Source organism: Acinonyx jubatus, chromosome B4 (genome assembly GCF_027475565.1).
Source record: "Acinonyx jubatus isolate Ajub_Pintada_27869175 chromosome B4, VMU_Ajub_asm_v1.0, whole genome shotgun sequence".
Classification (NCBI taxonomy): domain Eukaryota; kingdom Metazoa; phylum Chordata; class Mammalia; order Carnivora; family Felidae; genus Acinonyx; species Acinonyx jubatus.
This window is the reverse complement of record NC_069387.1, coordinates 22,397,899-22,425,719: the sequence shown is the minus strand read 5'-3', so window position 1 is coordinate 22,425,719 and position 27,821 is coordinate 22,397,899. Positions and strand designations below refer to the sequence as shown.

Below are 27,821 nucleotides of genomic sequence, written 5' to 3'. Positions count from 1 at the left end.
GCTACCCTTTTGACATCTTTATTTGGGTGTTTAATAAGCAATCAAGGTTTAGTGGCCAAATAGATCTGGGTTATACCCCAGACATGTTTATCCAGTTTTCCCCATCCCACTAGGTCCACTTCACCCAGTTTTCAAGCCCCCAAACTGGGAGTTAGCCTTGTTGCTTCTTTTTCACCCTCCCCCATATCAAGTGTTATTCACTGTACCTCCAGAGCACGCCCTGAAGCGATAATGATGAATGTACATTCATTAGCTATATATTCTCCCCGAACTGTTCTTTTTCCTGACCTATCATGGATGGCCCCTTTCCTCCATATTTCATCTTAAATATTCTTCCTTCAGTAGGCCTTGAACTTATAGCCGCTACTCAGTCATTTGTTACAATATCTCAGTTTTCCTTTCCCAAATGGTACTAATCACAATCTGATCATTTTCTTGTTTTTATTTTTTATTCTGATTTATCTTTGCTCACGAAAATGTGAGCTCTCAAGAGCAGGAACATTATACTATTTCTGTTATTTTTTTTAAAGATGAAAAACTTCCTACAGATGACCTTTAAAAAATGATGGCAGTCAATTCACAATTCACGTGTTTTGGGTTTTTTTTTGCAACAAGACCAGAACATTTTCTAACGGAATTGATAAAGTTGGTATTCTTCAAAAATAACCATTCATTTTGGAACGTTAAAGATTTTTTTCAGGGGCGCCTGGGTGGCTCAGTCAGTTAAGTTTCTGACTTAGGCTCAAGGCCATGATCTCATGGTTCATGAGTTCAAGCCCTGCATCGGGCTCTGTGCTGTCAGCATAGACCCCGCTTCAGATCTCTTTCTCTCTCTGCCCCTTCCCCACTCACATGGCTGGCTCTCCCTCTCTCTCTTTCTCCCAAAAATAAACAATAAAAAAGAGTTGTTTTCAGTAAAGCAATTTCCATGTGCAAATATTTATAAAGGAAAAGGATATTTTACTATATTTTCTTGACCTTCTCTGTAGATCATAGACAGCCAGAAGTCATCAGAAGACTCTGGGTCCAGGAAAGATTCTTCCTCAGAGGTTTTCAGTGATGCTGCAAAGGAAGGATGGCTCCATTTCCGACCACTTGTCACCGATAAGGGCAAGGTAGTATGTTTTCTCAGCTACTGCGAGTGTATGGAATGCAGCCCCTGTGAAGTAACACATAAAGTCTGTACAGATGAGACGGCAAATTATCCAGAATAAAGAGTAGAAAACATCACATATAAATATCTTTTTCCAGGTGCCTGGGCGGCTCAGCCAGTTAAGCGTCCAACTCTTGATTCGAGCTCAGGGCATGATCTCGAAGTTCATGGGATTCTCTGTTTCTCTCTCTGTGTCTCTCTTTCTCTCTGTCTCTCTCTGTCCTGCACCCACTCATCTATGATCTCGCAAAAATAAATAAATAAGCATTTAAGAAAAATAAAATTCTGTCACTTTTTTATAAAAAATAGTTTTTTACATAAAGGAAAAAGTCACTTAAAAAAATTCTAATCATTGATTTAATTTTGTATATTTTTGTCCTGTGTATCAACTGCAAATGGAGTATACTGTCTTATATTTTGCCAGCATAAAAGAGAAATGAAGTTATTCAAGAAGGAACTCAGCTTTTCTTATTAGTTTATTAGCCATAGATTTTCAGAGTCCTCCTTGAGGGAGTGACAATTCTCCATATTAATAATTTTAAATATTTTATTTAGCTTTCCCATTTTATTCTTTTAAATTGCTTTTATAATTTCCTTGTTTCACTTTATTTTATAAATATTGAGTTATATAAATGAGTATCACAATATATATATGCTTCATTAAGCAGATTTCAATACAATAAAACCTTTGCCATAAATTTCTTGCAATATTTGGGCAGATTATTTATAAAAAAATTTTAATACTGTCAAAAGAGTTTAATTTTTAAGAAAAACCCACCTTGGGTATGGATATTGTTGCTTGACCGCATAAAGTTGATCAGTCTTGTTAACCTAATTCATTCCTTGTACATGCTGTTTTTAAGCATTATTTGTCATTTGCATGAGCTGGGACTTTGTCGTCAGCCTTACTTTCACTCAAAAGACTTTTCTGACTGATTTTTTTCTTACTTTTTGTTCTCTTACCATTTTCATATATTTTACGTATTTTGCTACTCTTGTTTTACCTTGCTTTGTTCAATGTATCTTAATTACTTTGTTCATGAACGGTAAAATAGTTTTTTTCCTCCGACCAGAATTAAAGTTGACATTTCACTGTCCTTGATCTTGTCATGAATACCTTGCCTAGCTTGGTTTACCCTCCGCACAATTTGCCAATCCTCTCCTGGCCAACGCATACGATCGTGAATCAGACACCTGCTAGACTTGGTGTCCATTTGTGTGTTAACAGTATTGCTTGGTGTGTTGATCCTGTCACTAAGACTGTGCCACGCATTAAGTATTCCTGAACTGTTCCATGTTTTCCAGCGAGTTGGTGGAAGTATTCGGCCGTGGAAACAGATGTATGTTGTGCTTCGGGGCCATTCGCTGTACTTGTACAAAGATAAAAGGGAACAGATGACTCCATCTGAAGAAGAACAGCCCATCAGCGTCAATGCTTGCTTAATAGACATCTCGTACAGCGAGACCAAGAGGAAAAATGTGTTTCGACTCACCACATCAGACTGCGAGTGCCTTTTCCAGGCCGAGGACAGAGACGACATGCTAGCGTGGATCAAGACCATCCAGGAGAGCAGCAACCTCAATGAGGAGGTGTGTGTTCAGAGTGGTGCTTGTAAAACCAGATTCTTTTGTGACATTTTTCTTAGGAAGACTGAAAGGATCTGATACATCATTTGAAAAGAAGTTATAAGGGGGGCGCTGAGTGGTTCAGTTGGTTGAGCGCCAACTTCAGCTCAGGTCACGATCTCGCGGTTTGTGAGTTCGAGCCCCACATTGGACTCTGTGCTGACCGCTTGGAGCCTGTTTCACATTCCGTGTGTGTGTCTCTGTCTCTGTCTGCCCCTCTCCCCCTTGCTCTGTCTCTCAAAAATAAACATTAAAAACAAGTTATAATATGCTATTTTTGCTTGAAAAATTGATCAAAAGGAAAACTCACGTGTCCCCCCTACTCAATATTATTTTGAAAATCTCCATTACTGAACTACAAAAATAGATAATTCCTATATTTTGCCTACTTTCTTAGAAGCAGGGTCAGGAAATCCTAGGTCCTAGTCCTGGTCGTTACTAAGTAATTCCAGCTCTGGCTCCTTATCTCAAAAACAGGATTACTGTGAGGCTTAAGTTATAGTGAAAATACTTGTCAAAACAAATTACTGTATAAATGCAAAGCGATACTGATAGGAGGATTTTTGTTAATGGAAATATAAATTCAGTCAAGAATATAATAGAGCCTGCTAGAATTTAGTCATTGGTTTTCAAGAAAACTTGCATTGTCAGAAGTCACGGGATAAGCTTGTTTTTCTTTTCAATAAGAAATATTTAGGGACTTGAGGGTTTCTGGCTCACAACCAGCAAGATATTTTTTACAACAGGAATTTCATTCATAAAGGTAGTGTTTTCAGGGTACATAATTATAAACCTGACAGTGCACATTCAGTGATGATTAAAAAAATCTATAACTTTTGCTCAAGAGTATCTTCTCATATCATTAACACAGTGTTTCTTACACATTGTTCTCACCTTTTGTGCTCATTGTTAGGGCACACACAAAGAAAGCACAACGTTCTTTTCCCTTAACTCACGGTGCACAGGGACATCCAGATTAACTGTAAAGTTATGTTCTCTAATGTCATTTCCATTACATCAATTCAGATTCTGAAAAAAGGTCTTAGGTCTTGGGAAAAAGTCTGTGCTTTTCTCTCTGATAGTTTACACCCTACCGTCTTTGTAGTTAAAAATTAACACCAGATCCGTTTCAATACAACCTTTGTTTTACACCACCACTGTAAAGCATCAGACTTGAAGTTTTTCAGAGTAAACAGGGAGAGTAAGAACTTTTTACATGAATAAATTTCAGCAACCATATGAATGTGTCATCACCGTTTTATAAACAAGGACACTGGCAAAGAGAGGTTAAGTAATTTCCTCCAGGTTACACAGCTGGTAAGTGTCAGGGCCAGAATTTAAACCCAGGCGATCTTACTGTCAATCTTAACTGTGTGATCTCTCAGCTGCTTGGTAGGAAGAGTATTTGAAGTCGAGATTGTTTGACTCCAAAGTATATTTGTAAATTGAATTGTTCATTCTAATCAAAATGAGACTAATAAAAAAATGGGGATACATGTCGATGTATAATTGGAATCAGTAGAAAACAATCATCACTTCATGGTCAAATCTGAGTTTACCATATAGCATATTATAAAAGTTAATCTGTTGAACTTGAAAAGCCCAGTTTTGTGCTTTTCTCTTCGGATAATCTAAGTGCCATTTCTGACACTAAGTCACCCCCAATCTCGATGTTTCTATGATTCATCATTAACAAATTTTGACAGTATTTTTCTATGCTTTATCCAACTGTTTTTTTTTTTTAATGTTTATTTATTTTTGAGAGAGAAAGAGAGCAGGGGAGGGGCAGAGAGGGAGGGAGATACAGAATCTGAAACAGGCTCCAGGCTCTGAGCTGTCAGCACAGAGCCCGACACGGGGCCCGAACCCACAAACCGTGAGATCATGACCTGAGCCGAAGTTGGACGCTCAACCAACCGAGCCACCCAGGCGCCCCCACAACTGTATTATTTTGAAATGCTGATCATTCTTTCTGGTGTTAGAGGAAAAAAATGACTCTCTGCTTTCTGCCATTGATAAAAAATGTCAGATCGATAAGTTTGAACACCTGCTGCTTGCTGGGTTTAGTCTAGGTATCGTAGGAGTACAGAAAAGAAACAGAAAGCTCTTTTGGCAGTGGGTGGGAGGTATTTGGATCATTTATTGCAAAGTGATGTTGGGTGATGTTGAACAGAGGTTTCAAAACAAGCCCACTGAGAATATAGGGTTTGTATTTACTGAGCAATGTAGTACAATAAAGAGCTTCAAAAAATAAGTAGAGATCCCCACTTAAGTTTAGAATTGATTTTCTAATCTTACCTCCTGTTCGTTCTGTAGGACACTGGAGTGACTAACAGGGATCTAATTAGTCGAAGAATAAAAGAATATAACAGTCTGATGAGGTGAGAATCCCACCATGCCTACAAGTTATTTTGGATGTAAAATACATAATTGTTAAGAAATGTTCGTTTCTTTCAGCAGCAAAGCAGAACAGTTGCCAAAAACACCTCGCCAGAGTCTCAGCATCCGGCAGACTCTGCTTGGTGCTAAATCAGAGCCAAAGACTCAAAGTCCACACTCTCCCAAGGAAGAGTCAGAAAGGAAACTTCTCAGTAAAGGTACTGATGTTAGCATTTCTGGAGAAATTTGACAAATACAATGGTTTAAGATTGGGATTTTAAAGGTATTTCATGTTTCTCTGTACCATTTTTGCTGACCTCAGCCCAGTGTGAGCTAGCTCAAAGGTCACCTTGGACCTGGTCTAGGCTAATGGGCCCTTTCCCTTAAGATGAGTCTTTGTCTTGTAGTAGATGAAGTGAAGGAAAATATAACACATACATCTACGTAAAAGACACTGCAAATGTGATTAATGCAGAGGACACAGGCACTGTCATTGTCAGATAAAACCATCATGTTTCCTTTTGCTAAAATCTCACTATCAAGAAGTCACATTGATCCTATTTTCCTGACTGTTTTAAAGAAAACTGCAGGTTGTAAAAGGGTGGAGAAGCGGAACAGATTCTGATTAAATTACATAGAAGGTTAGAAGGAGTGCTATGTTAGGAAGAGAAGAGAATATAATATTTTTGATAAATATAGGAGATATTATTTATAGGACAGGACTCTGAGTTATAGAAATATTGATAAACGACATGATTTAACCGTGCTTGTTTTCATTTTTTTCTTCTGTCTTTTTCTTGCATAACAAAAGATGATACCAGTCCCCCAAAAGACAAAGGCACGTGGAGAAAAGGCATTCCAAGTATTATGAGAAAGACGTTTGAAAAAAAGCCTACTGCTACAGGAACGTTCGGTGTCAGACTAGACGACTGCCCACCCGCACACACCAATCGGGTATGAGATCCCAGCCACCTGGATTTCCTACAGTCGCTAGTTCAATTATAGTCATTGTAGGACCTGAGTGCACAGCCAGTCAGATAACAGAGAGTGTGTGTCAGTCTGCCCAGCATGTTCCTCCTCCTAGCAGACCCAGCTTCCCTGAGCATTGCTGACCTGTCAGGGTGTGCTGAGTAATTTTATCTGTAAACGCATTTTTTTCTAACATATTCACTCTGAAATTGAATCATGATGCGTCCATTAGGAATGTATCTGAAATGGTAAGAGTTCATTTTCAAATCCTGTGTGTTTCTGCTTTTAGCATCTTAAAAGAAGGATGAGAACAAGAACCTGATTAAGAAAGTAATAATAAATGTAAATGTGCGTGTGTGTGTGTGTGTGTGTGTGCACGCGCGTGTGTGTATACAGCGTCCATGTTAGGATTTGTGTCATGAGTTGACTGATGTTGTTCTCTCCCCCTCTTCTTTTTTTGACTTTGTTCCCCTTTATCCACCTGAGTCATGCCCACATTCTCATTACTGCAGACTTTCCTCATTTCCTCTTCAGACCTTCATCTCCCTGGGGACCCTCCTCTCTCTGTCTTGACCTAGTTGTTCTCTTCCCACTGTCCCAAATCTCTCTTGCTGCTTTGATCTATTCCTGGTTCTGCCATGTCTGCATTCTTCATTTTCTCTCTATCAAACAACAGTGATTGATGTTTTTCCTCTTGGATGGAAAGGGTCTTTTAGCTACGATATACATCTACTAACAAATATGAACATTTGTGCTGTATTAAATAAAATATTTATTTCTTGTTTTGCAGTATATTCCATTAATAGTTGACATATGTTGCAAATTAGTTGAAGAAAGAGGTCTTGAATATACAGGTATTTACAGAGTTCCTGGAAATAATGCAGCCATCTCAAGTATGCAGGAGGAGCTCAACAAGGGAATGGCGGATATTGATATACAAGATGATGTAAGTGTGTTTATATCTGTTTGATACCTGATCTGTTTTTTTTTTCCCTTTGGTAGCACTGACAACAAAAATGCCACATTTCTATTTTTGCACCCCCAGAAATGGCGAGATTTGAATGTGATAAGCAGTCTACTAAAATCCTTCTTCAGAAAACTCCCTGAGCCTCTCTTCACGAATGGTGAGTGAACTCCCACACAAAAGATACCAGTTGAAATAGTTTAAAATGACATTGTTGGAAAGCCGGAGAATATTAAATTGAACCTGGAGAAAATATTTTGTTAAAGGAAGCATGAGATTTTATTTACTTGTTACTTCTGTATAAAGCATAATTATGACTATTTTCTTTAAAATTATAGCTATTTTTTGTCATTCAGATTGGTTTTTCCTCCTGATAAATTTCAGTGAAAAAGTTAATAAAATTATGTAGGTTCAATAAAACATATCTTATCCCGTTCATGCATGTTTACTTCTCAGATTAAAAATGTATTGTCCTCTGTCAAAATTTTCAGACATACTACGGTACAATTAGTAGAAAAACATTTTTTCAGTTAAGCCAAATATTTGACTTACTAAGACACTGTTCTCTATGTTGTGGTTGGGGGGAGAAAAGAATGGACAGACTACAAATAGAGGACAGTACCTTCAGAGAACTCACATTTTAGGGAATTTTATTTGATGATAAATCTTGGAGGATCGTTAAAAACAGTAGCAGGTTTGGACTTACATTTCAAAGGCTATTTGGGGTCATTCCTACATTTTAAATGTGTGTGTGGTGTTTTGAAGTTGAACCTCAGAGGAAATCCAGATTATAACTCACCTAAGCAATTTAAATTTCTTTTTATTGTTCTTATTGTTGTCGTCAGATAAATATGCCGACTTCATTGAGGCCAACCGTAAAGAAGATCCTCTAGACCGTCTGAAAACATTAAAAAGACTAGTAGGTATTATTTTCTATTTTTGGAGATACAACTGAAATTCAGCCTTTAAATCCACCATGAAACTAATATGTTTCAGATCCACGACTTGCCTGAACATCATTACGAAACTCTTAAGTTCCTTTCTGCTCATCTGAAGACAGTGGCAGAAAATTCAGAAAAAAATAAGGTGAGTAAAGTACATATGGAAGAGGTATACTTTCAGTGGCTTTAGTTGAAAAGATAAGTTTCATTGCTTCATGTCTGTCAAAAACGGGGTTACAATTCAGCAAAGGCTCTGAAATCCTGTTGGCCGGTGAGCCCCCGTAAAGATCACCCTTAAAAGAAAAAGATCCCAAAATACCAGTTGTCACCATTTGAAAAACACATTTCTTTTCACATTTATCCAGCAAGAAAAATTTTAAATAAGTCAAACCCTTCTTTTATTTTTCAGCTGTGTATCAGTATTTTGGATAGGCACCATTTGTGACACTTTGCGTGCTACAGTGATCAAGATGTACCAAGTGGTGTATACAGCAAAACTGACCTGTTCTTGGTTTGTTTTGTGTTAAGCAGATAAGACCTTCCTGTTTGCTTGTTTAAACAACACCATCGCATTCCCTTTATCAAACACACCAAGATTAGTTACCCTTCGAAATGATCTGATACTCAGTTTGTGTTCAGTTTTTCCTGATTGGTTTCAAGAAATGTCTTTGTACACCTGTTTGTTTAAATCATTATCTGAAGTTCCACACATTGTGCTTGGTTGATACCGTTGTAGTCTTCATTCATCATTTTTATCCGTCACTGGTGATTGTTGCCTAAACCCATTATATCATTAGAGGTTGCAAAATGATGGTTTTCTAAAGCTCAGCATTACTGACAAATATTTAAATGAAGTCATTTTGGCTTCTGGAGAAGAAAAACACAGAATACCACAAGCTCAGGACACTGCTGTCCCCCTTTTCTAAGGGTTATGCCTGCTTAAGGTAGAGAAAAGCATCGATTCAGTCAGTTTAGTGTCTGTGGTGTTCTGGAAGACAGTTGCTCACAGCTGTAGTAAGGCTGGAGTGTGAGAACAGTGTCAAGCCCTTTCCCTGCAGATTGAGCAGTTTTTAAGCAGTGTTATGATATCCTTCAGGCTCTCAATTTCCTCAGTAGTGACAGGGCTAAAAAAGGAAAAAGGAAAAAACAAGAGAGAGATTGACTGTACTGTTTCCAGAAGTTCATCCAGTAGAATCCAAAGAGTTCTCGATACAATCATAGCTGACGTATTTTCTAATTATTTCAGCATTCCCCAAAGTGCATTACATCATTGATCAGTTCATCACTTTTGCTGGTATTAGAAGCACTGGAAAAGTAGCGGTTGATGGTCTAATCAGTGTAGAAAGCACTGAATTAAACACTTAACAACACTTAACTTTCTTTACTGTAGATTTTTTTTAGTGGTTTTAATATGTTAACTAACACTGTGACTCTTGAAGAAGTGGCTAAGGCATTTCATTTCCCTGACTTATTTGATGACACTTCTGGAACATCTTTCAAAAAATACAGAATTTGCCTTAAATAATGAATGACTAAACTGCGAACTACTTGTGTTATTAGTCTTATGGAGGAGCCAGCTAGAAGTATATACCCACATAATAAATACGACTGTATACCAGAAATAATAATGTGCGTTACCATTAGTCTACAAATTTAAATGAATCTAGCAAAAATTTTGCATGAGACCTTTGAGATGGACTTTATTTTGTGAGCCACTTTCACCAGTACAGATGGAGGAATAAGAGGACAACATCTCCCAGAGGGAAAATAAGAAACAGGCCTGTGAGCCCAGTTCAAGTCAGCCTTTCCTGTTGTCAGATTTTCCTTCCACCAAGTCAGCTTTCTATGAAAATACTGACTTTGATCGCAATTTCTACTTATATCTCTGCAGTAAGCACAGTGTAATAATGCATGTGTTACGGTAGTTAACATATTTGATGCATAAAAATTACTTCAGAACAGGAAGTCTGTGCGTTTTCCACTTTGCACCATACCTAAAATGTGTGTATGCATGCGTGTGGGCATGCGCCTGGCTCTCCCAAAATAGTTAGCAGTGGGGCCCCCTGAACCAGTTTGACTCTTTGAGTACTACAGTGATTTTTTTTGAACCTCCTGGTACGTTTTCAGGGTTGGTTAAAGCTATTTGACATTTTAATCAAATCCTAAATTCAAAATATGACACCAGACACTGTAAGATATAACAAAGGGAAACAAAGGATCTATACATTTGATAACTATGTAATGAAACAAGGAATACAAAATATCGTGGAAATGAATGTTCAAACATAAAAGCATGTCCTGTCGAGGCGTTCAGATTGGCACAAGGATAAGCGGACAGCTTTGTTTTCGTTGAAGTAAAAATTGGTCAGAAAAGAGTATTTCTGGACTTCAGGTTTTTAAATATTTGCATTTTTGATGTACTACAGGGACAAATTTGGGAAACGTTACGTGTCTCTGAGCACCTTTTCCAGTTTTTCATTTTTGAGGGGAGAGGGTTGCCCTCTTCTTTCGTGAATGTTTTTTTCCTTTGATTTTCATATTTTTGTCAGTGAATGTAGCTGCATAATACTAGTTTTGAACCAGATCAATCGCTTGCAATCAAAGACTTCATTGAAAAAATGAATGCCAATTAAGCATAGTATGTGTCATTAAAGCAGGAAAAAGAAGTTAGGTGTAGATTAGCTTATAGAAAGCCTAACTAGGAAGCATTTTTTTTTTTTTTTACACACAATCAATCAACCATTCTTCTTTGAATTCTTTTTCATCAAAAGAACCTTTCAGAAATAAAATGCCAGACACGCAACGGGAATTTAAGCCTACTTTCTTAAGAGAAATTCTGATATCTTTCAATAACATCCTTTGTTCCAGATGGAACCCAGAAACCTAGCAATAGTGTTTGGCCCAACTCTTGTGAGAACATCTGAAGATAACATGACCCACATGGTCACTCACATGCCAGACCAGTACAAGATCGTAGAGACGCTTATCCAGCACGTAAGTTCAGGCTTCGTCTCCTCAAGAAAATCCTTTTGTTGTAAGCAGCTGATGTTTGGTAGGACAGAATTTGATTATAATTTTTTTTTTTTTTTTTTTACTGAGAAAATTACCTTTTTCTTTTCCTATATTATTCTCCAAAATATAGATCTATGTACGGGGTTATTTCATTTCTCTTTTCACCTTTTTTATTTTAACTTTCAGCATGACTGGTTTTTCACAGAAGAAGGTGCTGAAGAGCCTCTTGTAAGTATTGTCCGTCAGCATTTGTACTGACTTGTTTTCATTTGGGACACCAGATCCCGATGCCACACAACAGTGTCACCTTCCTGCTTTGTATGCTATTGTCTGCTTTGCACCCCGGAAGCAGGTCTATAGCTCCTCAGTTTCTGGTCTAATGAAAATACAAGTATGATGCTTATTTTGTAGTTAATCAACTATGTGTAAACGGTGTAAAAAGTTAAGCACATGTGCTCCACTCAGTAATGTGTCTTTTGCTAAATGTTGTTTGACTTTTAAATTATCTTTGAAGAGATGATGAAGAGATGTTTGTTTATTAACCATAGACAACAGTGCAGGAGGAAAACACAGTAGAGTCCCAGCCAGTGCCAAACATAGATCATTTACTCACCAACATTGGAAGGACAGGAGTCTCCCCTGGAGATGTATCAGGTAACTTTTGCCTGGGCAGTGTTGATCTCTAGGCTAAAAGCTAAATTCTTAATAACATGAAAGAACAAATCAATCACAAGTAACAATTCACTGTGATTTTTTTTTCCTTTTCCTCTCCTTCTTCTTCTACTTTATTTTTCTTTCCTTTATACTAATAAAAAAACGTAATCTTCCTTTTCTGATTGATCTTAATTATCTTCCAGTGACTATAATGCCATTGGCAGTGCATGGAATTGTAATGCTTGTCCGAATGGAAATAGGAGGGAAATGAGCATGCAAACCACTGTTTTGTTCTTTTTTTTTTAATTCACAGTTTCCATGTAATAGTCATCACAAGGTAAAACAGATATATGCTACTGAATATGTGGTTGCTGTGATGGCAGAAAGTATGATCTGGACTGTATATAAGTAGTTCTTATTCTTGAGCTAGACATTCTGTTTGAAAGCAGCCAGCGAAATATGTTGAACTGCTAAGTGGGCACCATTTTCATAAATGCAGTATATTATTTGTCACCAGAGATGTCACAATAAAAAAGTCAGTCTATTTGACGTTTTCTTCTGTTTTTCTCTTGCCGCCCTAATGTCTGGTTAAGTAGTGGTTTTCCTAGGCTCTTTTGCTGACAATTTTCGCCTGCCAAACTGTTGCACTAAATCTAGCATGTTGTTTCACACGCTGTTCTCCCTTTGTCTCTAGTTCTTGTTTGAGTCCTAAAGGGTTTTTTCAGCACTTACTGACACAGGCAAATCTATACTGATGTTGAACAGGCGAAGTGGGAGGAGTCTATCACACGGTAATGTCGCTAGTGGATTCTGTGGTGGCCCTGATGGACAGCTGGAGCTGTAGGAAGAAGGAGGATTGCTGTCCACACTGTAGCTGCCTTGTCTGCAGAAACCCCCGATTCTTGTAAATGCAAACCTGGTTGATCTGTGGTGTAAATTTTCTCTTCAAGATTATTGTAAACAGATCAATACTACTCTCTTAAAAGTTTTTCTGCTGTTTCTTGTTATTTCTGAAGCAGACCGTGAGGAGAAATAGCATGGTATGGTCCACCAGTTCTTAAAGTCATAAAGCATTTAGCCATGTGTTCAAAGGGGCGTGGCATGGGGCTCAGCTCATTAATTTTGAAAATCAATTTCCCTCAAGTTGAAAGACAAAAATTGCACAATTGGTACTCTCCTGAATAGCGCTAGCCCCTTCCTACCCTCTTTCTAATTGTATAATCTGAGTTTTTGCCAGACAGTGAAAATTATGGTCTCCATTTTTCCATTTCCATAATAGCATTTGTGATAGATAATTACAAAACTGGTAGCAATTTGACCAAACTAGTCAAAAGGATCCCTGACTGCATAGATGTGAGCCTGGGGTCTAAAGCACAAAGATCAGCATTATTTACAAACCAAAGTGACCTGGAAGCGGGGTTACCTAATGCATCCATATGCATGCAGTACATGCTTATAAAATTGAAGTCTGACGGTCTGACAAAAATCAACATAAGCACACCGAGTATGAGTGTCTCAATTTGCAGCGAGGCCAGCTGACAGTCTTGAAAGTTCTACATTGTGTATCAGTTTCAGATACAGGATGTGGTACATAGTACAATTCTTACAAAGGTCTTCCAGCTTCTTTATTGCTAGATTTACTCGTTAGAAATTTGATTAAACACTAGCGCTTCTGTTCTTGTCTAGTCCAGGGCTCCTTTGCCATTCCTATCATCGAGCTGACTCTGCCTTCAATTCACAGCATCCTTTCATGGCGGTGGCTTTCTGTGGTGCAGCTTGCATCTTTGTGAGCTCTGACTATCCACTGTGTTCTCTTGTTCTGTTTGAGTTCTGCTTTCACATTTTGTTCTGTGCCTGTCTTTCCATAAGTTTTGCATTGTCCGTTGAAAGCAGTACACATTGGCTGATACTGACCGTGTTTTATTTAACTTCTCACAGATTCAGCTACTAGTGACTCAACAAAATCTAAGGTAAATTGTTTCGTACAGTTTTGTGGGGGAGGAGTTGCCTTGTGGCTGATTTTTGGTCGGCCGGGGGGGGGGGGGGGGGAGGGGGCGGGGAGAGTTGCCTTGTGGCTGATTATTGTGATTAGTATACAAATGCATCCCTTTCTGCGTTTCCGGACACAGACCGACAAAGTCTTTTAAAGGGAAGAATGGATTCTTAGAATATGGTAGAATACTGGATTTTGAGTTGGAATGTTGGGTTTCTCTCAGCATAGTTTAGCCTAATACAGAGGAGTAGACACTTTTTCATTTTTAAACATGACAATTTTCTAACATACACAAAAGCAGAGAGGATAGTATAACGAGTCCCCATGCAACCATTATCCATTCTCAACAATTAACACGTGGCTGGCCATCTTGTTTCATATGCATTTCACCCACTTCCCTCCTCCTGGACTATTCTGAAGCAAGTTCAAGCATCGTATTTCATCTGTAAATATTTCAGTAGTAATATAGGTTTTGTTACTATTACACATTCTTCTGAGTGATACATATTTCATAAGAAAATATATATTCTCGGCTCCTTTCAGCAAACTCAGTATTTTTGCATAATTTGTATGCCATTGACAACACTGCCAAACTATACAACATTTTGAGTAGTTTTGGGAAGTTTTTTATTAGTTCGCTTTGTCTAAACTTTGCTGAGACAGTAGCAACTAGAATTGCCAAGAAACTTCCTAAAACATTGTTCTATTCAGAAATGAGACGAGAGATTTATATATCGTGTTTAAATTCCATAATGGGGCTGTGTATGATTAAATTATAATTCTTGCCAGACATTTTACAAAATATTCCAGTCATATCACACCATTTGCTATAACTTATGTTGTGATTTTTACTGGCTTTTGGCCCCAGCTTTTTATTTTGAAAAATTTTAAACCTAGAGAAAAGTTACCAGAAAAATAGCGCCCACACCTTTTGCCTTAGATTCATCATTTGGTAAATCTTGATATACATGGGGGGGTCGATCATTTGAGAGTTACATATAGACACGATAACACTTTATCCCTAAATGCTTCAGCATCCATCCCCAAACAACAGGGCATTGTCCTGTAAAATTACAGGGTAATCGTAATACCCAGGTACTTGGCATGAGTACACAGCATTATTATTTCTAATGTAGAGTTTTTATACAAATTTTCCATGTTGTCCCAATGATGTAAATTGTTTTTTATTTCCCTATACAGGATGCAATGAAGGATCACTCCTTGCATTTTATTGTCATGTTTCTTTAGGCTTCTTTGATCTAGGACAGTTTCCTTTTTGTTTTGTTTGTTTTGTTTTGTTGGGTTTTTTTTGCCAGAGGATTTCAGATTTAGATTTGGATGTTATATTTGAGATTTCAGAGTTACTTGAAATCTCTCCTTCCCTCTTATTAGGTGCATATTTCTTAATCTGTTGTTCTAACAGCTTTTCCATGTTAACAATGGTGGTAGTTGTATTCTGCCTGTAATACGGTGGATATACAAGTAGTGTGATTCTTTGTAGCAGTTTTTCAATTGTAAAATAACCACAGCCAAATTATTTGCTCCAACACGTATATGGTCACAGAATCATAGGATTTTGAAGGGGACCCTAGGAAATCTTAATGTAATCTAATTTTGTCTTGGTTAAATAAACAACGAAATTGAGATGTTGGAAAGTAAATCACTTGCTCAGTGTTCTGTGCGGCAAGCCAGAGGAAGGAAGGTCAGGCTTGATTCAGAGTCCAACCGCAACCATTCTCCACTACAATCTTCAGCAGAAGGTGTTAAAATGTAGATAACCAATTAGAAGGATCCTGGATAACCGGGCGTTCCTTTCCAACCCATAGAAACAAAGTTCTCTTAACCTGTGATTTTATTGTGGTGAATGCGTTTTCATACAACAGCCTAAATGTTTACTTTTTTTTTTTTTTTTTACGACTTTGATACGGTAGTTTTAGTTTGTGTCAGATCTTTATGACAATAGAGAAACACACTTTCTGCTTCTATTACTCAGCATACTTCCTGCCTTCCTGCTTGTCTTCCACGGTCTGTGATCAAGTGTTTCTTGACCCCCTCACCCACCACTACCCTTGACTTAGCAGATAGGCATTATGAACAAACTAATTAAATAGTTGTCGTCAAGACCCTATTGAGCATAGCTAAGGAAACCAGTAGCCTGCACTACAGCTTTAGCAATGATGGTGCTTCTATGGTAAGGATTTAAGATCTGTAGCTGACCTTACATTATTTGAATTGTCTGGTTTTGTTGTTACCTTGAGATAAATGAGACATTACCTACCTGATTTGCCCAGGCAAGTCTGAAGACCCAGTCTGGCTGAACTAATGGAAGACCAAAGGGTTCCCTTAATGAGCTTCTCTGATACCAGATGTGTATCATATGGCATCTGTAATTAGAACACGGAAGTCAGTCATACGATTTTAGTAACCCATGGCAGAATATTGTATGCAACTCTGTCAAAGTATTAACTCTCAAACCTGTGTTCCAGGTTAAGGAACTTGAAGTAGGTCCAGCATTGCACAAGCAGGGGCAGGCAGTCGGTGCAGGGAAACTAACAAGAATAGGAGCGCTAGGTAGCTCTAAGCACGAACTATTTCCCTGTGAAAGATGGATGTATGTGCGCTGTGACTTGCCAGATAAATACCACCAGTTACCAAGACATGGCACTGGTCATAAAGAAAGAAAAATGTCTCTTGGGACCAAGTCACACGGAGGCACAAAACCCCACACTCTGTAGTGTGCGTAGAGCTTCCGTAGAGCTAACTCGGTAAGAAACGTTTGGGGGAAGGCCTCTTCAGGCGAGCTCCGTGGCATCCCTGTGTTCAAAGCCTCGTTTCTCTGATTGCCTCTCAGGGCTCGTGGGGATCTGGAAGAGACCAGTACAGCAGGGAACTGCTCGTGTCCTCCATATTCGCGGCCGCTAGTCGCAAGAGGAAAAAGCCCAAAGAAAAGGCGCAGCCCAGCAGCTCAGAAGACGAACTGGACAGTGTGTTTTTTAAGAAAGAGAGCACAGAACAGTGTCACAATGACCTTAAAGAGGAGTCCAAAAAAGAGAGCGAGGCATTGTGCAGAAAGCAAAGGCTCGTCCTTTCCAAAGAAAACAGCGCCAAGAAGGACAGCGGTGCCCCAAAAGATGAAAAGACGCCCCCGCGGCAGGAGAGCGCGCCGACGGAAGAACCCTCACCCCCGCACAGCTCGAGGCACAGCAAGTCTCCGACGCTGAGCGGCCGCTTCCCCTTGCTGAGAGACAGCTCCAGATCCCCGGCCGCGCACAAGTCGTCCCCCCACTTGGAAGAGCCGGGGTCCGACTCTGGCCCTCTGCCCAGCACTTCCTCGCAGGCTTCTCCGGCCAGGCCTCCCACCAAGACGTCCACCAGCCCGGAAAGCAAACGCGGCGAGGTTCTGGCCACCGTGGGCACCGCCACCTCCGACTGTTCCGCCGCGCCACCCACCGCGTACCCGGCCAGCCTGGACTGCAGCCGGCTAAGCCCCGACGTGCGCTCCGTGGCCGAGAGCAAGGGGGACGAGGCGGACGACGAGCGCAGCGAGCTCATCAGCGAGGGGCGGCCGGTGGAGACGGACAGCGAGAGTGACTTCCCCGTGTTCCCCGCGGCCCTGGCCCCGGACAGGCTCTTCCGGGGAAAGCTGCAGGAGGCCGGGAAGGCGAGCCGGAGGAACTCGGAAGGCAGCGAGGTCAGTTGCACGGAGGGAAGTCTGACACCGAGCCTGGACAGCCGAAGGCAGCTCTTCAGCTCCCACAAGCTGATCGAGTGCGACACCCTGTCCAGGAAGAAATCGGCGCGGTTCAAGTCCGACAGCGGCAGCCTCGGGGATGCCAAGAGCGACCGAGAAGCCCCTGCCATAACCCGGGTGTTTGACGTCATGAAGAAAGGAAAGTCGACGGGCAGTTTACTGACACCGACCCGAAGTGAATCCGAAAAACAGGAGCCCACTTGGAAGACCAAGATAGCAGATCGGTTAAAACTGAGACCCCGGGCGCCGGCCGACGACATGTTCGGAGTAGGAAACCAAAAAGCGAGCGCCGAGGCGGCCAAGAGGAAAAACATCAAACGGCGGCACACGCTAGGAGGGCACAGAGATGCCGCCGAGATCAGTGTTTTGAATTTTTGGAAGGCGCACGAGCAGGGTGCGGAGAGGGAATCCGAACTTTCAGCTGTGAATCGGTTAAAGCCCAAGTGCTCAGCCCAGGACCTCTCCATCTCAGACTGGCTGGCCAGGGAGCGCCTGCGCACCAGCGCCTCCGACCTCAGCAGAGGGGAGACCGGGGGCCCCCAGCCCGAGAGCTCGCGCGCCTTGGAAGGAGCCACGGCCCACGCACCTTTGTCCTCCCAGGCTGACGCGGGCGGCTCTCCCGGTACCTTGGCTTCAACCAACAGGCCCCTTCTTTCCAGCCCACCCCAGTCACCTGACCAAATAAATGGAGAAAGCTTCCAGAACATGAGCCAACATGCTAGTTCTGCAGCATTATAATGCCCAGCCTCCTCGACTGTCTGAAACCCCCGGCGATAAAGCACAGTTGCATCCCTGTCTTTAAACTGGGGCATGTCCTCCATAGCAAATAAAAAAAGCTACTGTTACACGTTCCAGTAACTCTGTAAATATTTTCTTGTACCAGAATTGTTATTATGCAGCCTTCATTTGGGCTGGTTTCATCATTTTGCACTGTGGAATAGCTTTACAGTGCATTACTACAGCCAGAAGAACATATATATATATATATATATATATATATATATATATATATATATAGGATAGTTGTATACAAATGAGCAAGGTATTTGTTGCAACTTACTACATAGTGTATACCCAAGATTACTGAAGAAAATAGCTGGCATTATTAGTATGCAGCAAATTTGTTCTTTTGGTTTCATCACTAACAAAAGTGCCTCATCATAAAAATCCATTTGGTTATTAGGGTGCCATATTGTTAAAATTAGATAACTTACATTGAATAAATGAAAGCATTTTATTGGTAACAAAGTTCATTACATTTACCAGTTTTAACACAGGTGGATACGGAACTTCCATTCTTTAGTCATTCCAGGTGGATCTCTGAGTTTTATATTCAAACTTTTAATACAGTTTTTGAGTTTTGTGTGACTTGAATTTTTAATCTTTCTGTAAAATACGTAACTTAAATGAACATATTATATGTGTATCTTTTCTTCAGATACCAGATTTGATATAAATGTTGTAACATAGGTGTGTAGATAGTGACCTGGACGGAACTGGCTTCTTTATCGAGAAGAATATAATTCTGCATGAGGACTTAATGAATCCAAACCTGTGTCATGCCTGTGTGCATACCCAATTAAACACTGGAAATAAAAATTGTTTTGGTGAACTTTGCATGGCTTGAAACTTATTCTAATATATTTTTAAATGTCTTCCACCTCTAACTGCCTTAATTGGTCCTGACTTTAAGAAAATCACTGCTCTCTTTATATAGTCCATCTCTCCTCTCTTCTGCTGTGTTGGACAGGGATCTCTTATAAATATTTACATTGGCCTAACCTCCCTTCTGCACACAGATAATATTTAGCTTTTCTAGCTAAAGTAACATGTTGTGTTTACCTTTTGTTGGAGATAATGAATGAAAAGGGCATGTGTTTGGGAATCAGACCAACTCTGTACTTCCTAGATATGTAAACTTGGACAAATTATGTAACTCCTCTGAATTTATCCCCTCAGATAAATAATGATAATAGTATCCATTATAAGGGTTATTAGATTTAATGCCATACTGTTCCAGATATAGTGCCTGCCACTCACCACTTGCAAAATATGTCAAACCTATTCTAAGAAATAATGGGTACTTAAAGTCTCAGAATGGTAAGACTGGAAGGGCCTTAAAAAATCATCAAATCGAGTTGTTTTCAACCCTGCCAGACCCCATATTCTCATTCTGTAAAGAATATTTTTAAATGTCTCCTTTACTATTCTGAAGAGAAATTCACAGATAATATAAACTACCTATATAACAAATCTATATATGTAATATATATCTTATTCCATATATTATGGAATGTCTATAATTTTCTTATAGAAAGGAAAGAAAATGATTTATAATAAAGTGATAAACAATTCAATATGAGAAGCAGTCGGATATTTGCACCAATATACAGAGTCACTAACAGTGCAATAACTTTATGTACCGTGAGTAGTTTTGCTATTGGTGACATGATACTCTTAAACGATGATAAAATTCTGAACAAAATATAAGTGCACTCTTTCCTACTGTACACAGTAGGCGTATTACTAGAAAAGCCAGTGTATTCTTAAAATCATCAAAAGTACTTTTTATATGTAAAAAAAAGAAGCTGGTTCAAGGCTCAGATAATGATTTTCTATTCATTTCGGTTCTTATATTTATTACCTTCACTTTTCTTTGGATCTTGAGATGTTTGCTAGATCATTGATTTTCAGCCACTTTTTGTTTTTTGATATTTGCTGTTTAAAAGGCTATTTGTTTTATTTTCATTTGTTTCAAAACATTTTCTAATTTCTGTTGTGATTTTTTATTGTGATTTCTATTGTGAGTTATTTAGATGTATATTGCTTAATTTCTAAACATTTGGAGGCTTTCTAGTTTGTCTTGTAAAAAAATTATTTCTAGTATAATTCACATGATTATTAAACATATTCTGATAGTTTCAAGCTGTTTGAAATTAATGGAGATATCCATTACATAAACCATCATGTGGCAGATTTCTATAAATGTTCCATGTCCACTTGAAAAGAATATAACCGGGGGCGCCTGTGTGGTTCAGTCAGGTAAGCCTCTGACTTCGGCTCAGGTCATGATCTCGTGGTTCATGAGTTCAAGCCCCACATCGGGCTCTGTGCTGACGACTCAGAGCCTGTAGCCTGCTTCAGATTCTTTCTCTCTCTCTGTTCCTGCCCTGCTCACGCTCTGTCTGTCTCTCTTTCTCAAAAATGAATAAACATTTAAAAAAAATTTTTTTAAGAAATAAAACAATATAACTGGTGCTTTATTATGTTAACTGGGTCAGGTTTCTTAATTTTAGTTTTTCAGATCTTTTATATCCTTACTGATATCTTACTTAGCTCGTATCATTTCCTGAGAGGTGATGAAGTCTTATGTTTACAAATATTTTGGTCTCTTATTTCTGTCCATTTTTTCCTTATACATTTTGAAGCTAGTTTATACTAAGTGGACATAGATTTAGAATTATTTTATCTTCATGGCGAATTGGCCCCTTTATTGTTATGGAATGCCCTTCATTCTGTCTACCAAAGCTGTTTGTGTTAAAGTTTAATTTTATATGATACTGGTGTGACTGTCTCAGTTACTTTTGGCTAGTGTTTGCATAGTAATCTTTCTCATCCTTTTACTTTCAACCCTTTTGTGTTTATATTCGGTTTTTATCTCTTGTAGCAGCATATTATTCTTTTTTAAATGTAGTCTGATAATCTTTGTCTTTTAACCAAAGTACGTAATTCAGTTACATTTAATGAAATTACTGATGTATTTGGATTCATATGTGCTGTCTTATTTGTTTTCTACTTGTCTCACAAGTTTTATGTACCTTTTTCTCTTGTTTCTTGCCTCTTCTGAATTACTCAAATGTTATTATTATACCCTTTTCCCCTTCTATTAGCATGTTATTTATTCTTTTACTATTCTTTTAGAGACATTTTTCATCTAATAGGACCTAATTTAAATGAAACATTTACTACTTTGACATGCTGCTTATTACAGTTGATTATATATATATGTATCTCCATACCTTGTAAGACATTATTTTTGTTTTATATACTTGAATATTCATCTGCATTTACCAACAATAACCATTTCTACTGCTCTTTATTCTTTCCTTATTTTTGTGTTTTATCTGCAGTCTTTCTCTTCCTAAAGAACTCTAATTATAGGGTCGCCTGGGTGGCTCAGTTGGCTAGGCTCAGGCATCTAACTTTGGCTCAGGTCATGATCTCATGGTTCATGGGTTCAAGTCCCACGTCGCGCTCTGTGCTAACAGCTGGGATCCTGTGTCTCCCTCTCTCTTTGCCCCTCCCCCCCCCACTCTCAAAAATAAACTTAAAAAATCTTAGAAACAGTGAATTCTCTAAAAACACCCAGATATCTAGGGATATCCTGTTAAGTAGTGTGATTTTATGTGCATAGTTCAGTGATTTACAGTTATTCAAATTGTCCCCAGCCTAAGTTATTCTGGTCTCATTTCAATAAAAATGTAATGGTTAGACTAGCTTATCCTGCAGGTCTTGTGTCTAAGTTTTGTTTTGTTTTGTGTCTACCTTTTAATGAAAAGGTTTTAAGAAATTTTGGGGTCTCATTTGAAAAGTGGTTTATACTGCTTCTTTAGTGAAAGAAGGGACCCAGCATTTGTATGGGGGTTCCTTTATTCAGATTTATAAAGTGCACGCTGAAATGCAGTTTCTGCTCTCTGAAGGGGCTGACAGGTGGAAATATGTAATTACATGGAGGTGTCAAAGATTCCTACTTCTCGGTTCTTAAATTGAAATTATATTCTTTTTTTTTTTTTCTCAGAAGTTTATTTCTTTTGAGAGAGAGAGCATGAGTGAAGGAAGGGCAGAGAGAGGTAGAGAGAGAGAATCCCAGGCAGTCTTCGCACCGTCAGCACAGCACAGAACCCGACACAGGGCTTGAATTCACAAACTGAGATCAGACCTGAGCCGAAATCAAGAGTTGGGACACTTAACCGACTGAGCCACTCAGGAACCCCTTGAGATCACATTCTCAGATCACATTCTCTAAGCCTTACTTCACATCCACCTGGAACGCTGCATTGAACGCTCAAAGCCCTGGACTATAGTCATGACCTGCTGCTGACCAGCTGTGTGACTTTCGGCAGAAAGTGACTTCTCTGGGCCTCAGTTTTCCCATCTGTAAAAACAGGCTGGAACAGATGATCCTAAAGTAGCTTCAGGCCCACCATTTGATTCTTCTGTAGAGTATAATGCATTCTAGCATCTTCTAGCGTCTTCCACATATGGCAACATTGCTTTATCTTTTCTTAAGAAAAAGTAGAGAAAAATACTGAAAACACAGAGAAGAAGAATATGACATTCTGTTTATATTGCCCAGGATGAACAAATATTATTAACATTTTTGTAATATTTGCATCAGCTCTTTTTTAACAGGATAAATATTTCTGTTTTTACTCTACTTTGTTACCCTTCCCATTCCTATTCCCTTCCCTCCTCCCAACACAGACATCATGAGTATATCACTCCAGTCACATTTTACTTTTATTATGTATATAACCATAATTATAACATAGTGTAATATTTTTAATTTACATAAATCATAGCATAGTATCTAACTTGCTGTTGTCACTTCATATGTCTTCGAGATCTGCCTTTATTGAACCATGTAGCTCTATTCTATTTTCCCATTCTTCTTGGGGTGGACGTGGTGTTCGAAGGGGTGTCTTTGTACTTGCCTCTGTGCGCACACATACAGAGTGTCTTAAAAGCTTCTGGGTCGATACTGTGCACCTTTTCGACTTGACTAGGTTTTGTCAATCTCCAAAGTGGCGTCCACTTAGACACCATCAGCCGTGTATGTGTTTTCTCATTTCTTCACATCCTCTTGGATGCTAGATATTTTGGGGTTCTTAATGTTTTGTCTGGAAAGTTGACACATGTGAGGTAACATCTGACTGTTGTGCATAGTCAAGACCGTGTTTTCTGTTGCTGGCTTTTTCTCAGAGATCTTTATATAAGTTGGATACTAATCCTTTGCCTGTTGTGTAGATTTCAAATATCATCTTTCAGTTTATAGTTTTTAAGGTATTTAACTGTATATTTTAAATTTGTCTTTTTAAATCAGAGTTACTAGCTTTTACATGTACTTGTTGAGTCCCATTTAAGAAATACTTCCTGGACCGCCTGCGTGGCTCCGTCGGTTAAGAGTCTGACTCTTGATCTCAGCTCAGGTCTTGATCTCAGGGTTGTGAGTTCAAGCCCCACATTGGGCTCCACACTGGGCATGAAGCAGAAAGGAAAGGGAAAGGGAAAGGAAGGGAGGGAGGGGAGGAGAGGGGAGAGGAAAGAAGGGGAGGGAAGGAGTGTTTTTCACTGTTAGGTGTTTAGGTGTCTGGGACATTTTTTATAAATGATGTGAGGTGGTATGACAACATTTTTTTTCTCCTATGGTAGTTATTGTGGATGTTTTTGCTACACAACTACAGATCTAGGAATATTAATAATAATAATAATAATAATAATAATGTTATTCTTCGTCTTCGTCTCCGTCTCTGTCTCCTTCTCCTTAATCTTTTTTCTTCTCCTTCTTCTCCCTCCTCCCTCCTTCCTCTTCCTTTCTTCTTCTTTTTTAGTATAGTTGACAATGTTATATTAGTTTCAGACACATAATATTACATTGGATCCAGGAATTCTTCAACAGGACAACCAAGCGTCCCTCCTTGCCACTTCACTGTTGGAAGGTGCAGAAATTCTACCCCAGCAGCGAGGATGCTTTAGCAGACTGTTTTGTGCCAACAGAGAACAGCAGGCGCTGGTTGTAACACAGGCAGGTCAGCTGGCTGCTCAAAAGGAAGTAGGGCTATACTGCGGGGGTGAGGGGACACCTGCCACCCGGCCTCATGGCATCCCTGCAGTGCAAACTAAAGTGAGAGCTGGAGCAGTGATGAAATACACAAACAGGAGAAAGCTTAGTTCTCTCCAGCCAAGGAGAGGATTGAGACTTTATATGTCCCAACCTTCCAATTGTAAAGCAGCTACAAAAGGAAACTATTGGGAAACGCAGATAGAGACTTATCAATTGTCCACTTGACTGTGGGGTTTCTTACTTTTTAAAAAAAAATTGTCTTAAGTTTATTTCTGAGAGAGAGAGAGCAGGGGAGGGGCAGAGAGAGCGGCAGAGAGAGAATCCCTGCAGTACACTGTCAGCACGGAGCCGGATGTGGGGCTCCAACTCAGAAACCGTGAGATTATGACCTGAGCCAAAACCAAGAGTCAGCTGGTTAACCGACTGAGCCACCCAGGTGCCCCAACTATGGGGTTTCTTTTTTTTTTTTTTAATTTTTTTTTTTTAACGTTTATTTATTTTTGGGACAGAGAGAGACAGAGCATGAACGGGGGAGGGGCAGAGAGAGAGGGAGACACAGAATCGGAAACAGGCTCCAGGCTCTGAGCAGTCAGCACAGAGCCTGACGCGGGGCTCGAACTCACGGACCGCGAGATCGTGACCTGGCTGAAGTCGGCCGCTTAACCGACTGCGCCACCCAGGCGCCCCCCGATTATGGGGTTTCTACAGATGCTTTCTTCCGGACATAGGAAAAAAAAAAAAAGGCCGTGAAACCTTTACTTTTGAGAATAGGATAAAGATGATGGTTATGAGAACCTACCAGCAGAATTGAGCAAAACACCAGGGTGCTCACACGCCATATGCTGAAATTCACATAGATTAGTAGTCAGTGTTAGATTGCAAGATACGGATACATTTTTCCAGTAGGCAGAATTACTATTCTCCCAGTTCTCGACTGCGCTTTGTAAATACAGATGTGTGGGTCACCTTACAATGATGTTCATAGTTTCCTGGTGGGTTTTTAAATACGTATGTTGAAGTCAGTGTCGATTTTCTACAGAATTACTCTCACAACAAGTATTTAAAGATCTTTATCATGTCTCCCAAATCTTATCTTTTTCCATTTTAAGCATCCTAACTGCTGAACACGGAAGAGTGGTTGAAAGTTAAAAGGAGGTGGATATTATCTCCATATGAGGAAGAGAATTCTAACCAGGTCCCACTGTTAGTGAATTGAGTTGACCTTTGGAAGTAGAAAGCTGACATCAGTGTGCATTTGCTCTGCTAGATTGCTCTCGATTGTGGCTCATTCAGTTCTGGTTGTTGGACTGACAGAAAGTAGATTGTGGAAAAAAAATTTTTTTAAACTATTTATTTATTGACTTATTTATTTATTTTAGTTTTTGAGAGAGAGAGGGTGCAAGTAGCAAGGGGCAGAGAGGGGGAGAGACCGGCAGGGAGAGAGAGAATCCCACTTGATAGTGCGGAGCCCGAAGCAGGGGCTCGAGCTCACCTGACAAGAAGCTTGTGCTCACCTGACACAGGACTCGAACTTGTGAACTGTGAGATCATGACCTGAACGGAAGTTGGATGCGTAACCCACTGAGCCACCCAGGTGCCCTGGACATGAAGTTTTGTGTAGATTCTCACAAAAGCTGTATCTTCCTTACTGAATGTTATTTATGGAGAATCCAGGATCTCCCCCCCCCCACCCCTTTCTGTTTAGATACTACCTAAGCATCTTGGGAAGCATACCTTAGTGGCCGTCACCAAGAATGTTTGTTCATTTGAAGAAATAAGCAAATTCTAATGTCCCTAAAAAAATCACATCTACTACTGCCTTTAGTCTATTAGGGTGTTTTCCATCCACAGGAAGTAATTTAACCTGACACAAAGACATCTGATTCCAATTTGATTTTTTTTTTTAAGTTTATTTATTTTGAGAGGGAGGGAGAGCATGAGAGAGCAGGGGAGGGACAGAGAGAGTGGGAGAAAGAATATCAAGCAGGCTCCATGCCATCATCACAGAGCCCAACATGGGCCTCGAACTCATGAACCATGAAATCATGGCCTGAGCGGAAATCAAGAGTCAGACCCCTAGCCGACTGAGCCACCCAGGCTCAGTTTGAATTCTTACCTGCTGCCCATTGTGTTAGGCAATAGAATATCTGCTTGCCATGCTCCTTGTAGGATTTAGAAGTTTCCCCTGATTTGGCTGTGAATTTGTGATTTGGCTTCCTAGCATTCTGACAATTCTTCAGATTTAAGCCTCTGCAGTTGTAGGCTCCTTCTACCAACAGAGCACAAGGACCACGTACATATTCCAGTAATCTTTTGCTGAACGATTAACTACTCCAGAATGCCATGGCTTAAATCACAACTTTTAAGCTGATCCTTTACGGTTGTGTGGCTTGATTAGGTTCAGCTAGGCTGCGCTCATGCTGGTACGTCAGCTAACCGTCTGCGGGGGCTGCTCCCATCTGATGACTGGGCTCCACGTCCAAGATAGCTCATGCGTAGCTGTCAGCCGACGCTGGCTTTCAGCTAGGGGTTCAGCTGCACATGTTGACCAGTCCACACGTGGCCTCTCCAAGCAGCTTGGGCTTCACACAGCATGGAGGCTGGGTGCCCAGAGGGAGCGTCCCAACAACAAGCTGCTCTAAGGGCGATAGACTAGAAGCCACAAGGCTACTTGGGACCTAGCCTGGGAGAGCCAGAACATCACTTCTGCATTCCATTGGTCAAGCAAGGCACCAAGCCCAGACCAGATTCAACGGGAGGCAGATCAGACTCCACCTCTCAAGGCAAAGGACGGTGCAGGATCTGTGGCTTTCTTTAACCCAGTGTGCACTTCTCTGTGTTAATTCTTTTATCTCTGGCTTAGGGCGTTGCCTCTTAGTATCAGTATTTGTATTTTCAAGCGCCCTCAAAAGGTACTTTCTCTAAGCAGCAGGATGGATGGACAGCCACAGTTTCCAGAATGCTCTTCCTAGGCCTTTCCTCTTCCCACTTACACTTTTTTTTTTTTTTTTTTAATTTTTAATGTTTACTTTTGAGAGAGAGGGAGACACAGACTCCGAAGCAGGCTCCAGGCTCCGAGCTGTCAGCACAGAGCCGGGACACACGGCTCGAACTCACAAACCCTCAGGTCATGACTTGAGCTGAAGTCGGACACTTCACTGAGCCACCCAGGTGTTCCAACACTTTGAACACCATAAGCCCCGTCGGCTCTATTTTCGTGCCGCAGGCCCCTGCCTCAAAAACTGAAAGCCGCCAACGTACCCCTTCGGCAGCTGCCCTCGGTGTTCCCATCTCCTGGCTGTTTGCCCGCTGGGTCGCGCGGGGTGAGCTAGGTCAGGCCGCGCTGGCTCACGACTAGCAAGGTCTGTTTCTCCCCCGTGTTCGGCGGCTGCGGACCAGCGGCAGCTCGGTTCCGCGTCTCCCCCACGCTGGGCTGGGCATTGCCAGCCACCGCATCCACGGACAAGAGAACGTGGCAAAGGGTGCCCGGCTGCACAGCCCCTCCCTCTCGCCTGTCACCGCTAGAAGCGCTCGC

At 40.3% G+C, this 27,821-nt stretch overlaps 1 protein-coding gene and 1 long non-coding RNA gene across 2 annotated transcripts in view; one reads left to right on the top strand and one right to left on the bottom strand.

Moving 5' to 3' along the window:
• The window catches only part of ARHGAP21 (Rho GTPase activating protein 21), a 135,152-nt gene extending 116,098 nt beyond the window's left edge, over positions 1-19,054 (top strand). Inside the window, 15 exon segments of the mRNA XM_015066297.3 lie at positions 990-1,115; positions 2,459-2,743; positions 5,096-5,160; positions 5,240-5,376; positions 5,970-6,112; positions 6,918-7,073; positions 7,173-7,251; positions 7,937-8,010; positions 8,088-8,177; positions 10,901-11,026; positions 11,231-11,272; positions 11,593-11,698; positions 13,637-13,668; positions 16,543-18,177; positions 18,179-19,054. Coding sequence (XP_014921783.3) covers positions 990-1,115; positions 2,459-2,743; positions 5,096-5,160; positions 5,240-5,376; positions 5,970-6,112; positions 6,918-7,073; positions 7,173-7,251; positions 7,937-8,010; positions 8,088-8,177; positions 10,901-11,026; positions 11,231-11,272; positions 11,593-11,698; positions 13,637-13,668; positions 16,543-18,177; positions 18,179-18,244 — 3,162 coding nt within the window. The 3' untranslated portion in view covers positions 18,245-19,054.
• Positions 720-27,537, bottom strand: LOC128316306 (uncharacterized). The gene is made up of 3 exons (XR_008299956.1): positions 26,403-27,537; positions 15,970-16,075; positions 720-1,159 (listed from the first exon to the last, which is right to left on the bottom strand). It is a non-coding gene; the product is annotated as an uncharacterized LOC128316306 (long non-coding RNA).
• Positions 27,538-27,821: the final 284 nt, after the last annotated feature.